Source organism: Lepidochelys olivacea (genome assembly GCF_965140295.1).
Source record: "Lepidochelys olivacea isolate rLepOli2 genome assembly, chromosome: 2".
Classification (NCBI taxonomy): domain Eukaryota; kingdom Metazoa; phylum Chordata; order Testudines; family Cheloniidae; genus Lepidochelys; species Lepidochelys olivacea.
Genome location: NC_140412.1, coordinates 205,171,223 through 205,187,567, shown reverse-complemented (window position 1 = coordinate 205,187,567; position 16,345 = coordinate 205,171,223). Strand labels below are relative to the sequence as shown.

General features: G+C 42.7%; 1 protein-coding gene across 6 annotated transcripts in view; it reads right to left on the bottom strand.

Annotated features, from left to right (window-relative positions):
• Positions 1-15,439, bottom strand: part of DAZL (deleted in azoospermia like) — a 36,567-nt gene extending 21,128 nt beyond the window's left edge. For 5 of the 6 annotated variants that reach the window (XM_084621047.1, XM_084621045.1, XM_084621046.1 and 2 more), the window contains exons 1-6: positions 15,359-15,439; positions 3,776-3,919; positions 3,323-3,414; positions 2,328-2,379; positions 1,536-1,602; positions 963-1,099 (exon numbers count right to left, since the gene is read on the bottom strand). In XM_084621047.1, coding sequence (XP_084477173.1) covers positions 963-1,099; positions 1,536-1,602; positions 2,328-2,379; positions 3,323-3,414; positions 3,776-3,919; positions 15,359-15,361 — 495 coding nt within the window. In that variant the 5' untranslated portion in view covers positions 15,362-15,439. Of the gene's footprint in view, positions 1-962; positions 1,100-1,535; positions 1,603-2,327; positions 2,380-3,322; positions 3,415-3,775; positions 3,920-11,725; positions 11,785-15,358 lie in introns of those variants that run through there. The other variant, XM_084621049.1, reaches the window with a different exon arrangement.
• Positions 15,440-16,345: the final 906 nt, after the last annotated feature.

Sequence of the window (16,345 nt, the reverse complement as noted above, 5' to 3'; positions counted from 1 at the left end):
AGCATGTATTCCATTTCCCCTCATTAGATGTATAAAGATATCACTTAAATGGGGATATTGATCATGCCCACAATAATGGTATGTCTTACAGAAGTGAGTGCAATATTTGTGTTTTATACAAGGGTACTGTACCAATCCGAAGCAAGCAAACAGTTTTCCCTGGAGAAAGCGTTGACAGAGCCAGCTTTGCTGTTCCATACCCCGTTAATAAAAGGGACGCTGTACACTAGTCCTTTAACTTACTCTCAAGCAAAATCAAAAAGATCTTTTAAATAAGTTTCTCTGCTCAAGTGTTATGTAAAGAATTGTGCGCTTTGGGAGCAACCTCCAGACTACTCAACATCTCTTATAAGCTAGGTTATTTCCCCCCATTCCCTTTTCTTGCTCCATTCTGTAGCATTACCAGGCTGAAGATTTCTGCTTTGCCAGAAGATGGGAAAATGGGTAACCGGGGATGGACCACTTCATGATTACCTGTTCTGACTGCCCAGTGCCAGGTGCTTCAGAGGAAATGAACAGAAGACAGAATACTGGGCTAGATGGACCTTTCGTCTGACCCAGTATGACCATTCTTATGGTTTAGCTTCATTTAGAAATCAACAATCTCCCTAAATACAAAGTGAGCTTACACATTGCAGAGGTACTTTGTGGTATAGTGGGTTAGTAACTGGCTGCACGTATCAAGATTCTATACAGTAGAAGACTAATTTGAAAGACATATTGAGGTGGTACTTCTAAGTTGACAGTTCTGCCTGCTTTAGAAGACAATTCTGTCCACACTTGGTTTATTTGCTATTGTTACAACTAGATTTTCATTTTTAGGGGTATGAATGTCAAAAATTAAAGTTCCTCTAGTACATATTTCAGAGGCCATGCAAGTGTGGCTCTCAGAAGTGTTACATTCTAGTGCTTTGAAGAAAGCAGTTATGATCCAAGATCAGACCATAAAGAAATAAACTTACCTGAACATACTGAGTTACTGGACTCATCATAGCTGGAGGAGGCATGTATGTTTCTGCGTTTTGATTACTCCACACGCTATGAAACTGTGGCACAGGAGGATTAAAACCCAGATGTCTGGGTTGCACATGGTAAGCACCTAGTTTAGAGACAAAGGAAAGATGATCCAAAACATTTTTTTGTAATTTTATCAGTAGTTTAGGCCTAAAAAAAAATCAAGGTTTGTAGGAGTTCAGATATGTATGTTTCCATTAATAATTAATTATTATTATTTTAAATTAAAAAGTAGCGCAGGATAATAGATCAGTTCAGCAGTGTTTGCAGTTTACATGCTGGGGCATTATGATAGTACAAAATTTATCACAGTTGGCTTTCTTTGTCAAAACCGAGTAAAAAAAGTTAACAGTCAATACTGAGATAATTACTTAGATTTTACTTTAGTTGTAACACTTTTCATACTAATAATACAAGATTGTAAATATCACAGATAAACAAATGACTTTAATATCTTACATGTTCCTCCTTATGAAAGGATGCTGCTTTACAAGTTAAGGTTCCAGTCTAGATCTACTTACATAAATTCTGTTGTTTTCTGATTGCTGGGCCCAGTTTCAGTTTTTTACCATGGAAGTTTATTTGTGACTGGGGGAGGAAAAAAAAAACAACAAACCAACAAAAATCACTCACCACTTACTATACTTTCAGATTCAACGACAGGTCAATAACTATTTAAGTCAATCTACGTGCTGCTGTAAATGTAGATGTACCTTTAGAGTACAGAGACTGCATGCACAGCTAGCATGGATATAAATGGTAGTGTGGACAGTGAGGCACCACCTAGACGAGTAGAGTGCCCTACACACCCGAAAGCCCAGGGTGTTTAACCTGCTTTGCGCTCTACATGCTCAAGCATACTGCTAGAGCCTTTTTTCCACAGCTGTCATACTACAATTCTGTTGTACTCTTGGTCTTTTCTATCAGTTAATAGTGCAATTTTTACATAACTTGGTCAGTGCATCTTGCCCTTAACTACCCAAGTGTGCTTTGAATGGCAGCTAGGAGTGGAAGGAATGGACTTTGAATGGACACCTCCAAGCAATAAAACTAAATGTTTTAGTCTTATTTCTGGCGAAATACGTTGCGTAAAAAAAGCCTACTTCAACAGCACGGGGCATTTTAGAAAGATTGTTTTGAACAGTCTTAATCTTTGCCTCTTCCTAATCACTTAATCTATTCCAGATGCTCATATAACCTTTAGACAACTCAATTTCCTTGTTATTACCTCCATAAACCAACCACCACACTGCATTCTTCATTACAGAATACAGATATGAATATGAGCATCCTCAAATAGCCAAGTAACTTACTTCCACTATTTTCTGAACATCCACATTGTCCAAAAAGGATACAAATCCATATCTGCAAAGGAAAAAAGTTCAGTGTGACTACTGCACAACCTACAAGCCTGTTTTGAACAAGACTCAATAGCATAAATTGGGTTACTGTATGCCAAAAGATAGTCAAGCCCAAGTAAGTATCATTCCACTGGATTCTGTGAACCAAAAACTGATGCAAAGGTGTATATATTACAAGGTGCCAACTAGCATCCAGGTAGTGATTTGATTCTCATTTCAGACTGGGTGCGACTGGTGCAATTCACTTCACCTCTGTCTTGGTTTCCACAATTTGGGAAACTGGGATAGTATTTGGTCCCATCACAGAGTTGATGCGAGACTTAGAGCAACAAGATTTTATTACATTAAGCATGGACAAAACAGTAATTTTCAAATCAAAATTAGTCTTCTGTTTAGCACATTACCAATAACCAAGACTTCCAGCTACCCAGAGTGGATCACAACTTGCAGGGGGAAGGCTGGGGCACCAGGTATAGAGGAGTGACAGGAGAGTTCTTTCCAGCTCCAAAAGCTCACACCTAGAAAGTGTATCCATGATTCTTATCTTTTTAGCCCAGCTGCTTACATTACTGTTCACCCAGAAGAATTTCATCCCATCAAAAGCTGGCTGCATTTGGCAGCCAAGGCAAGTTTTAAGTTTTGCTTCCACCAATTATATGCCCCCTGAAAAAACAAGATTTATTAAGTCAGCTAAAGCATACCATATTATTCTTTACAAAATCAGCTATACTTAAACTGAGTCTATATGAGCCAACTGGTTAGTTGTAATTCACCACTTCTGGAAGTAGTGATGCATACAGGGCTCAAGCATTTTAATAGCATGTTGTAGGGTGGGTTAGTCCAACTCTCCATGTGTTGCTGCTTCCTCTGGTGATTTATAGTTACCAACTTCACTAGGTTAGAAAAGGCTTTAATGATCCAAGACAAATCATTCATGTTCTACTTACCCTTTGGAAACACCAGTTCTATCAGTGATTATCTTCACTTCTTTCACTGTACCATATCGGGCAAAGAAGCTTCTAATTTCTGTTTCATCCATCTAAAGGAACAGAATTTGTTTAGCTTAAAAAAAAAAATCACTGGCCACCACAAGAAAGCCTTGAGCACAAGTTTGCAAAAAGGAGTTAACTGTTTGAAGTGGATTTACAGAAGCAGGAGCCACTTTCAAACCCACCCACTGTTACTGCACAATTCAGTGCTGCTCACCTAGCTAAGGGATAAAACTGGAACTGAACTCAGATCTCACATAGCAGTGCAATACCATAAAACTGGTAGATGCCATGGGATCAGGTAATTCCTGCAAAAAGTAAAAGTCTGTTTTCTGCTCTGCACTCCCAAAAAGAACAGTCCAATCACTATATATATACAGAATATATGTGAAAGACAAGACATTTAAATACCCTTATATCAATTCCACCAACGAAGACTGTGTTCGGCATGATTTTTCCTTCTGGTAAAACATATCCTTGACTGGTTGTTGACGACAACTGGGTGTTCTCCTCCCTGGAGATGCTTGCACATTGGGACTCTGGATTTGCTGCAGACTGCAAATTCGATAAATTTATATACTACATTTTAGGATACTAAAACTTCAAAATGTTCCCATGCATAAAATACTTTCCATTTCCAGTTTACCCTATTTACAACAGAAATACCACAAATAATTTTCCAAAAACATATGTTCTGAATTAATTCCACTTCATGGACTGGTTTTTCAGTATTTACTCTTTTTACCTAGCACTAAGCTGCATTTAGAATAATTAAATATGTATAGTTAAAGCTGCTTTTCCTCAAAGCTCCATGGGGTCACTTTAAACCTATACGACTAATTCTACAATGAAACTTTTGAAAAATGCACTTCTATATCTATCAATTGGGATTTAAGACAGAGTTAGTAGACATAGAAGACTGCCAGATCTGCTTGCAGAGTTCCAGAATTCCACATTATCCAATCCCCCCCCCCCCAAATCCTTAAACAAGTAATTAAATGCGGCACTCATATGAGCAATCCCAGAACAAAACCCATGGAAGAAATTTATCTTTAAAAAAACCGTTATAGCCACTACAACTAGCTCTTAATATGATCAAATTATTGTGATCCCTTTGAAGGAGAGATTTTGTACTCTGTCGCAATTTAAAGTTATATCAAATCAGAGGTCTATCAAGATCTGCAACTTTGTCTTAAACAGTCTGAATAGTTTGAGATTAAGTGACTTTTACAAATCATTTACATTTGTAATAGGGTATACACACAGGCCACCATGTCCCCCCCCCCCCGATTAAACAGAAAGAAACATTCAAAAGAACAATCTTACGTCAAGCACTCAGAAGTTAAATAGTAGAATTAAGGCTGCCTAGGCAGCCTTAATTGCATGCATTTATGTTTATACATTATGATACAGTCTTTAATTACATGATCATATACTATTTTTTCCACAGGACCCCAGTTTCACTTAGCACACAGAATGGATGGTACTCAGTGAATGAGCAGCTATCCAGTATTTTGTTCAAAGAGCATATAGCCATGAGTGGCCCCTTGTTTTTACTGCACACCATTCAAACCACACGCTCTGAAGAATGAATTATTAGTTTCCTCATGGGCTTTTCTATGGCACGCAACACTGTCGTATCAGAGAGCTTCACAAATGTGAATCTAATTTATATTCACAACACCCACATGAGGTGAGATGGTATTATAAGAGCTGCACAAAGATTTTCAACAAATAGCAAATTCATCAAAAATGCATTTTAGAATACTAAAACTATTTGCCAATTTAACTCCAATTTTTTGAATAGTTTCAACTAAAAAAAAACCTGATTTTCTCCTAAAGAAGTGTTGATTCAACTCAATATTTTTGTTAGTTTTAAACCAAAACTAATGGATTATTTACGTTCTCCCGCTACACTAAATTATTTAGTCAGATCTAATTATCCTCATTTTAGCCACAGAGAAAATGGAATCACAATGAAGGTCAAAAGCATCCACTAAGTTTGGGTGCCTAGGGCCTGATTTTTCAAATAAAATTGAATACATAGCACCATATGTTCAAAGCACAGCCACCACGGACTTCAGCTACAGTTTAGTGACCAGCACTTTTGCAAATTAGACCCCACAGGTGCAAGCTGAGCACACAAAAAAATTTGCGTGTAGTTAGTGACCAAATTTTTAACATGTGGTTTAAGTAACTTGCCTAGCATGACAAAGAACACCCATGTGGCAAAGGCAGGGTTAGAATCGTTGCCCAAGGTAGCTTTCAATTGCCTGAACTATGAGACCATCTTTTTCCTTCATCCAATCCCCTGCTTCATTTACTACATAGTTTTAGCCCACTGACCTTCACTCCCATCATTTCTTGTTCCCTGCAGCTTGTGGTCTGGGTTCACTGGCCTGCCTCTTCCTTCAATCGATGGGGAGGGTCTTTAGTTTTGGGCATGGTTAGGTCTACCATCTCCCAGAACCACAGGAACACAGTTTTGGCCCTTTGACCTTCACGCCCTTCCCTGTTTTTTCACTTGTTATCCCCATTACTCACATGCAGCCTAGGTCCAATGGCTCATCTCCCTCAGCTGAGAGGGCAGGTCTTTAGCTTTGGGCAGGCCTAGACCAGACTGTCTCACTATCCACAAGCAGTGCACACACACTATTTCAGCTCTGTGACCTTCACTCCTTCCCCCCCCACCCCTTTTTGTCCCCTCAGAGGAGGAAATGGGCCTTTAGTTTTGGGCAAGTCATCCCAGTATCTGCAGTAGGTACATGCACCCTCAATATCTACAACAAATGAGGGAGGGGGTCCTACTGCCTTCTTCCATTCACAATCCCGATTCATTCTCAGAGCAGGTCCAGCCTGCGCACTGAATGAGGGAGGAGTGCAGGGGTGGGGTGAGGGGAGGAGCAGTAAATGATCATGTAATCAAGGACAGTCACAATACAGACACACAAGGCACACAAATTAAGTTTGTACAGCCAATCTTAATTCTGGCATTTCCTAACTTTTGAGTGTTTCACTTTTCAAACTTAATATTCTTTTAGTGCAGTTGTGTGCAAGTGATTTCCTGGGTTGTTCTTTATTAAAAGAGAACATAAAGCTAACTGAAAAGCAGAAATTCCATCAGGTGGCTCTTACTCCCACAGGAGTCATCTACAGGACTGGAACCTTTAGATCCAGACAGATCTCTGCCACTTGAGATACTGGAGAAACTGGTAACTGTAGAGGATGTCATTCTCAATGTGGACCAACGCTAGAGGGGGACTTGACACACACTTTGCCAATGGGTTTCAGACATTTGTCAAAAGCAGACCACAGACGTGAGTCTTAGGTTCCACTCCAGGTTCTGGAGGGAAGCAGTCTCTTGCTGCTTTAGATCCTGCTTCCCCCTTTACCCCCAACCCAGTGCTCTCTGCTTCTTCACCCCAACCTCCCTGCCTAGTTAGATCCAGGCTCCACCCCTCAGACTCTGCCATTTGAGTTCCAAATCTTCATCCATCTCTGGCTCCTCACCTCAGTCAACAAGAGTCAAGGAAGAAAGCAGTATCCTCAACACTGAATCCTTAATGATGCAATGACCAGTCACTTGCTGGGCAAATATCTTTAATTATTCCTATAAGCCTCACCCCCCGCCCCCCAAAGGGGTAAATTTAAGATCTGAGAGAGCAGCAGCACAACTTCCAGGCCCTCAAAAAGGAATAAGTCTTGACTGGTTGAGCCTTTTGTACAAAACAGAATATTTGTTAGAAATAGGTAGAAACACAGCAAGAATTAGTGCGAGAACCAAGTTGTAGAGTGTCATCTGGAAAAAAGTCAGTGTATCTGTCTAATGGTCCCATGAATGCGGTCTCTTAAACATTTTCAATAAAAGTAAGCATTTGTAGATTGAGAGGACATTTGTCCCATGGCATTTTTACTCAGATTTTTGCATCCCAAGAAACAAATATTGCTATATCAAGAAAACTGATTAGAATGCAATCTTTGTGCATGAACTAAGACAACTTTTATAGAATGTTATATACATAAGACTGCTACAGCAAGACTAGCTATTTCACTGGATATACCTATAGGATCTCAAAGGATCCTCATCTTTTTGTGCCTGGCTATTAACTAGCTCAAGTTTCTCGAAGCAAACTCACGGAATGGTAGTCAAATTTAGTGGAAATCAGCGATCGGGTTTTGTTAGTTTTTCTACTCTACTTGCAAAGCTCCCCCAAACCCTTTTAGGCTACAGCAATCCTTTAAACATCCAGATACAACTACTAAATGCAATTACTTTTGCATTCTTTAAAAGGATAACTTTTCATATTTGGGATACGTAGCAGACATGAGGTAGTTGTATGGAAACTCATCATCAGTTTAGATATATTTCTAGTATAGTTTGAGCCAGGGTAGCTACCAAATGCAAAAGTAGAAACCAGCAACCCCAGCTTGTTTCCTGCAGGTATCCCTGCCATTAATTTCATATGCACAGGAATGAAGTGCTACTGTATATGATGAAGTATTTCTCCTCAGTGGTATTACACACAAAGGACTGGGCACTCCTCTTTCATCTCTTTTCATAAGAGAAACTTCCTTGATTCTTCAAGGTACACATCTATCTGATTTACAGACAAGGGTGCTGGTGTAGGTAGATCTTCCTTCTCCCCCCCCTCCCCCACCCTTTTATTCTTCTGTGTTTTTCTTTCAAGCCATTTGTCCCTCCATAACAGCCTTCTGCTATAATTGGAGAGAGGGGATAGACATCCCTTATGGTTCTCCTGCTGTGATTTATGTCCCACCTCAAACTACACAGCTACAGAAACAGGACTGAAATGAGACTACAAAAAAAATACTTTTCTGGATTGTCAAAAGGAGTTTTCAACTGAGGGGGAAAAAGACAGTAGGGAAAGAAAAGTATGCCAAGCATCTATGGGAAAAGCAGCAAAAAGGTAAATGAAGCCTCAGTGATGTAGTAAATAATATGTTACGTTACTTCCTTTATTTTGTTCCATTTCTCTGGAAGATGAGCTCCAAACATTTGAAGGAACAGGATCAAAGTAATACTCAATTAATGTAGCACCGAAGTTATATCAGAGATCTTCAACAGGATCCAGAGTGTGAAGGAAAACACCAGCCTGCCATGACAACTCTCTCCTATATAAAAGGTATCACAAGGTTCTGTTCTGTCAATCTTCCTGATGCCTGTGTAGACAATACATCTGGGGCAATACCGAGATTTAGACTGTATTGCCATCGGGATACAGAAGATAACACCTAGTTGTCAGTGGACTTGGTTTTTTACTGGATCTGGGTGACTCAAAATCTGTTTAAGCCAGCCTCTAACCAAATCAGGACTCAAACCAGAAGATGCCAGTGGCTGAGAAGAAAAACAGTATAATTATTTCCAGTTATTGGTCCCCTCTCAGATGGTGTTTGCCCACTTTCTGCTAGCAAGTACACAATTGGGGGGGGGGGTGGTCTTGTTGTCTCTTGACTGTGTTTTGAAGATAAGGAAGCAGCTGAAACCAAATAAAATACCTGAGCTGCTAATCTGAAGTGGCAGGGAGTGATCAGAGAAGAGGCCTTTACTCTAAAAGAGAATCTCCATGCTGGGTCTGAAAAAGTAAGTTTGACTTTCTAGGCATACAAGATCTATACCTGAATACATGCTTGACAGCGGGGGATACTATCAAGGGAATGAAGCTATCATTGCAGCTGCCAAGAGGAACCTTCTCTTCCTCTTTCCTACCAAGCTTCAGAGCCTCCTCACTGTTGCAAACGAGTCTGTTACACTGTTCTTCCACAGCCTTTTGAGTGTGTCCAGTATCTGCCACAGCTCCTGGCTTTGTAAGCACAGTGAAAATGACAACTGCCATTTTTGCTAGTTCCTACAAGATTCTGAACCGCAACACTTAAAGTACCCAGAGTCTACTAAATCCCACATTGTTACTGCTGCCTGACAATACCATGAGCAGCAGCAGAGGCACTGGAGCCATTTTTCTTTGATCTCAGGAAGGCCTACACTACATCACTTTACATTCAGAAGGTTAACTTGAACCATAAGGCTAAAAAATGTAATCCATTTAGTTCAAGGTAACTTTACAAAGTGTAATTTGACTTAGAACAGATGTTTACATCTTTCCTTGCTTTTTTACTTTCATTGTTCTTCTGTGAAGTCTGTTTTACTGTATTCAGAAAAAATACAGAAAACTACAATAGCCATTATACATGAATTCAATGGAGATTGGGGTACTTCTCATGTGGCTGGAGGCATTTTTAGCCGCTTGCCTCTCAATGAATCAGTTGTCTACTAACAGCCTATTACATACATCTTCCAGTGACTTATATTGCTATACTTTAGACACTTTTCCACTTGTTTAGACAAACTAGTTTGGAGCCACTGACAGGTTTTTGATTTGTCAACTGGATCTTGAAGGAGAGAGAAATTAAACAAGTTTCATTGCTAACAATTTCTTAAATCCAGCTACAAAATGACCTGCCAGGGAAGATAAAGTTACATTTTGTGCCCTTTTTGCTTCTGATGCAAAAAAGGCAACCTTAGTTTATTTCAGGAAGTTTAAGCTTTGTGTCAGGAGCATGTTCCTATGACTTTTCCTGGTTTTGCTGGAAGACTCAAGTGTGAATTTTGAGTTTCTTGCACCTTAAGGTTCAGAGTTCTGGATCTAGACATATCCTCTCTCCCAGATGTTTATCAGGCACTGGGATTAAAGAGGTTAATGGCACAGACTTAAACAATCCAATTAAAAATCTTTTAACTTCCTAACTGCTCAGCTGTTACTCCTGTAATTGTCCTAGTTCTCCAATTATCCATGAGTTCCTGAATAGACCAAATAAATTTTTTAGTGTTGAGACAAGTTTAAGAAAAGTCTTCTTACAAAATAAAGCAGCAAAGAATGGGTACATGCCTTTTCCCCCCCTTGGTATGTCACCTTTCAAGGTCTAATGTCATAGTGCATTTCAGCCATATTCCAGTTCAAATTGTCCAAGATGGGCAATCTTTCCTCCTGACAATTGGCCTAAACTGTTCGCTGTCCCCATCCCAAACGGGAATCTATTGAAATGCAAGCATGTAAACTGTTGGCCCTTATTCCAGCCACTATGATTTAGATAACAAGGCATTAGCAAAAGGGTTTTGCCTTAAGTGCTAGATGAGGAAAAAGCAAGAAGTTACCATTTTAAGCTCCCACAAGGCAAAGATTCTACAGTCTTTTACCATATATGCTGGCTGATCCTCAAGAGTCCTGTGTGTTCCATAGCCACTGAATTTACATCTTGCTGGAGAATTACACTCTAAAATGAGAGCTGAAGTTCAAGTCTTTCTTACTCTTGTAGTTAGAAATAAAACCTCAAGACAGTTAACTGACTATACTCATATTACTGCTTTAGTTAACAGAGCTATTGTTGCAGGCTGTCTAAGTGTAGTGGGGTAACCTGCCTCATTCATCTCAACCTGGGGCCTCTGAAATCAGATTCCAAAATGCCAAGGAATTCAACATTTATGTCACACCATTTGCTATTATGTCAGATGCATGGCTGCAGTAAGTTTTCTTCTTGCAACTGTCTCTTATTCTCCAGATTTCATGACAATGGGAAGTTAAACAGATTACAGTGTATGCTCTCTCTGTACTGTCAAGAGTCAGGTAGTAGGAAGTTGGGGAACTAGAACAGGAATCTAACTTGCAGCCAGGAAGCCAAGCAAACCAAGAGTGTAAGATGTCAAGCTGAGCTTCCTACAGAGCATGATCACAGTTAGGAGTAGCCAGCTTCAGCAGATGACTGCAAGCTCCACCCTTCTCTATTATACAGGGGAATAGGAAGAGGTTTTGATCCAGGCTGGCTGGCCAACATCACAGGGACCAAAAGTTAGGGAGTGCAGCTAGGTTGCCTAGAAAAGTTTGGGTGGGGGGGGGGGCAGGGGAAATCTTCAAAACAAAAAAAGAGCAATAGTTGAAAGTACTAACTGACATAAAATCGATGAGCCTCAGATGTGTATACAGAAAGATGGCAGATGGGAATGTAGGACATTTCATGACAATCATAAATTAGAGTTGCCAAAGAATTTAGGTATTGTTGCTGCAGCACTAGGTCCTATTCTGCCTCTGCATAGGCAGGGCCTCTGTTATACCCTACAATATTTATAATAAAGCAGAGTTGATATTTATGAAAAGCAATGCAGAAGAAAGAACAAACCTCAACAAACTTAACCAACAGTTCTGTTGGATCCTCACTAGAGCTTCAATTAGCCCACCCCAGAGCAATATGCCTGTGCCTTTTTTCTCTCCTACACAGGAAGTTTGTCCTACCTTTCTCCACCCCTTCCACACCCTGCTCAGAATATAAAGAGATGTAATGTCTACTCACACTCCTGGTATTGCACCCACATGTGCAGCACTTCTACATACAGGAGTTGAAGTGATCATGACAGCATATTACCTGAAAGGGAAAAGGAACGTGGCTCCCTATAACAGTGATAGTATAGTTTACACATCAAGCAGCAGATGGAGCTATTAGCCACGCACTGTACATGCTTTTTGCAAACTAGCAGATACCCAAGTCCTGAAAAAGTTGACTAGGATCTTACTCCTAGCTGTAGCTCTGTTTTCTGTACGTCAGTTGTTCTCAAAATGTGGGGGCATGTCCCCTAGGAGGAATGGAGGAACATTCCGATGGGGCACACGGCACAGAGGGAATCACCATGTTTCCAGCCCCACACTGCTCCCAGACCAGCTGCACCTCCAACCCTGTCATCCCCCAGTCCTGCTCCACCTCCAGACCCAGCTCCACCCTCACTCCTCCTCTGCTCCCAGAGCAGCTCCACCCTCACTCCTCCTCTGCTCCCAGAGCAGCTCCACCCTCACTCCTCCTCTGCCTGTAGGCTCAGCTCTTCCCCTCATCCCCAGTTCCACTCCCACCTCTGCCTTCAACCCAAGCTCTGCTGCTGAGGAAGCCTCGGCTATGCAAAAAAGAAAAGGAGGACTTGTGGCACCTTAGAGACTAACCAATTTATTTGAGCACAAGCTTTCATGAGCTACTAAACTTGCCACGGCATGCCTCCGATGAAGTGAGCTGTAGCTCACGAAAGCTTATGCTCAAATAAATTGGTTCGTCTCTAAGGTGCCACAAGTCCTCCTTTTCTTTTTGCGAATACAGACTAACACGGCTGTTACTCTGAAACTTGGCTGTGCAGTAATTGAAGGGAGGGCACAGACAGATTCCATCATTGATAAAGGGAGTGGAGCACGACTGGAAAAGTTTGAGCACCACTGATGCAGACCAATACAATTATTTATAATTAATTCAACCTCTATTTTTACCTATTCTTATAAAGAGGCTGGAAGCATGCAAACATTCTCTAGCAAATAGCTTTGGAACAAACACCCAAGGTGAAAAAGGCCGCTGTTCCAGTGTTAACTGCTTTGCTTTTCAATTTAATTTAACTGATAAATTGAGTCTGGTAACACAAGATCTCTTACATGAGGGGAATGGGGAGAAAGTGTACCTTAGATCAGTGGTGCCCAAACATTTCCTGTCATACCACACGCACCCCTTATCAGTAATGGAATCTGCCCATGGCCCCGCTCCATTATTGCGGTTGGCTCAGCACAGGAGCTTGGGCTGAAGACAAAGCTGGCCTGTGAGTGGAGCAGAACTGCAGTTGGGGCCACAGCTGAGCTACGGCTGGGGCCAGAGCTGCAGGAAGCATAGTGGGGGGTGCTCCCTCTCCATCCTCCACTGGAGGCTGGCCCTTGCTCCACCACACCCCCACCCCTTGGGGACCACTGGCTTAGATTTGTAAAACTAATACTTAACAGAACACGTACAGACTGAAAGTTGTTATACAATCAAGTCGCTAATATGACAGGAAGTGGCTTTTGGATTGTGTGTGTTTAGGACCTCATTATAATAGCTATGAAATATAGCAGTGTCATGCGCTGCTATAAATGGAAGAATGTGAATATGAAAAGCAAGTCACTAAAAAAAATTTGCTATTTCACAAAAAATTTAAATATTAATAAACAACCAGCTTTGAGAATACAAAAGGTCAACTGAATTAGTGTCACCATTTGAAATATTTTAAAGCCAATTTATAAGATCTATCCATGCACACCTGCAGGAAAGGCAGTTTTTATATATTTGTACAGAGCACAGCACATGCCGAGAGCTACAATACAACTGCTACCTTTCAACTGACATTCTTGATTTCTAGTATCTTCAAATTGTTTTACCAGTTTAGTCTTATTGTTTGCATCACATCAAGCTTAATGCAGAACACGCCCACACCCACCCCCCAAACAGACAATAGTATAATTTACTGAAAGATGTGCAAAGAGCATCAAGTATTTTCTTGAAAAAAATTCTCCATATTCTTATCTAGTAAATAGTTAACTGTATGTGGGAGCCAAATATGTTGAGTACACCCTGAAAGTAAGAGAACTCACATGAAGTGAGCTAATTACTCTCAAAAGGAAGAAGGTACACTTTGACTTTTAAAAGTTTGACAGAAAAAAAATGCATGCTTTAGTTACTAGTACACCTCTACCCCGATATAACGCTGTCCTCAGGAGCCAAAAAAAAAAAATCTTACTGCGTTATAGGTGAAACCGCGTTATATCAAACTTGCTTTGATCCACCGGAACGTGCAGTCCCACCCCCCCCAGAGTGCTGCTTTCCCACATTATATCTGAATTTGTGTTATATCGGGTCACGTTATGTTGGGGTAGAGGTGTACTTTCAACATGCACATCTGAGAACTGCAGTTGTTGGGTGTTGTTGGTTTTTTTCTTTTTTAAGAGCAGTTAGTAGCAAGCTCATGATATGAAATTGCTTTTGAAAAAATTCAAACCAACTTTAGTTCAGCTGAAATATGTAACCGTCTAATGTACATAAATTAGAATTGCTTTGTTATGTATAACCTGGGCAAGTCTCCATAGAAGCCAGTGGAAGTTAACATTTCCAGGCAGTGCCTGCACCTACTACTGCTAGTAGAGAACCTGCCATGAGGCCAAAGAAAGCATGGGTTTCAAACAGTCTGCAAGATCTGACCTCATATGGGGCACTACACCTTACAGCCCACGAGAGAGGCAGGAGGGAAGAGGAGGTTTGACGCCTCTCCTGAAAAGGCTTCCTACAGACAGGCTGATCTGAGCCATCAGTAACCTCGCGCTGAAGCCTCCACCCCAAGGGGCATCAGAGCAGGGAAACGTCGCCACAGACTGGCTAAACCCAGCCCCACAAGGCGAGGCGAGGCACAAGGGGAAGAAGCCCAACTCCCCCAAGCTTGGGGGCTGCTGCTCCGTCCGGCAGTACCCCGAGGGAACGGGCCGGGGCTCCACCGGAGTCACACTCTAGTCTGCCCTGAGGGTGGAAATGCCCGGGACCGGCCCCACCCCAGCAGGAGACCGACCGGGACAGAACCCGCCCCGTGTGAGTCCCCGGCGGCGGCGGCGGCGAGCTGCAGGCGCCATGTGGCGCAGTAAGCGTGCGCGGCGCGGGTCCGGGGAGGGGGGAGCGAGCGGAACAGGCCAGGCGTCGCAAGCCAGGCTGCAACAAAATGGCGGCGGTTGCGGGGCATGGCCCAGTCTTCTCGCCGCCCTCGACCGCCTGAAGACCAGTCTCAGCGGCCGCGGCTTCCTCCCGCCTGCCCTTAGCAGAGCCGGCCCATTGCACCCCGCGGCGACCGCTTGCCCTCCAGCCCCGCCTCTTCCACCCCACATGGACCTCAGTCCCGTCCCCCCCCCAGCCTCCGTCCCATTGAGCCCTAGGCCGTGGTGAGCCCTTCCCCATAGGCAGGCCAGCTAGCCCTGCACCCCGTTCCCAGCGACCCTAACCCACGACTGGGCAGCGGCTTTGGACCCCTGCCTCACCGCTCCAGCCACATCCGCCCCCCGCGATCCACGGCTTCGTCCCCCCGGGGACCTAGAGCACGGCCTTTCTGCCCCCAAACCACATCGCTAACCCCCCCCGAGCACGTGCCCCGCCGCCAGCCTCACTCACCATCGTTCCCCACGCGCGGGACAGTGCCCGTTCCCCGCTAAAAACAGAGGGGGAAGCTAAACACTAACCCCACCAACTCCCTCCCTCCCGCCTACCCCCCTAAAAACAGCCGCTCCTCCCGCTGGGCCAGCCGCCTCTCTAAATACTCAGTGAGGGGAAGGGGGCGGGGAGAGGCCACACCCAGCGGGGTACTGCTGGTCACTAGACAGAGGGAGGGAGGGAGGCCGTCTTTGCTCGAAGACTGGCTTCTTCTAGGTGTTCCCACCCTGCCTTTAATGTGGTACAGGATTGGGGTGGATTTTGCTCTAACCCCTCTGGAGTCGGGAAAGGTATTTTACTGTGTGTCCTGTAGCTTCCCCCTGCCCGCCAGTGAAAAGGGTAACATTTTGCAGTGTAGCATGATCTCTTTTAATCAAATGGGAGGACTTTGCTCAGGATGTGTTAATTTTAATGAGGCACCCATTCTTTGAGAATCTTACTTCATTTAATCGGTCCTCACTTAAGACATGGCCCTGGAGAAGAGGTTTCAGTTTGATTTCCTCATTTTAACAATCACCTTCAAACTGAAGGGTTTTGTAATATAGATTATTTCCATAAGAGAATTCTTATTGCCTTACTACATGTACTTCTGAGGATGTTTGTGCCTCTTGGGACTTTCATCCTTTCTTTTGAGGCTTCTCTACACACCCTGTGTCTAAGCATCTGTTTAATGTGAGGCACTTGTTCCAATCAAAGCCAATGGGAGTTCTTTTATTGACTTCAGTGACACCTGGATGGGGACCAATGTTTGGTATCTGTGCTAGTCTCTAAGGGTATGTCTACACTGGCTTGGACTAAGGGGATGTTTAATTGAGGTGTAGATGTCTGGGCGCAGACTCAAACTCTGGGACCCTCCCACCACAGCGGGTCCTAGAGCCATGTGCCAACCAAGTCCAAATGCAAATAAACGGCCCCTTAAACCTGAGCCCCATGAGCCCAAATCAGCTA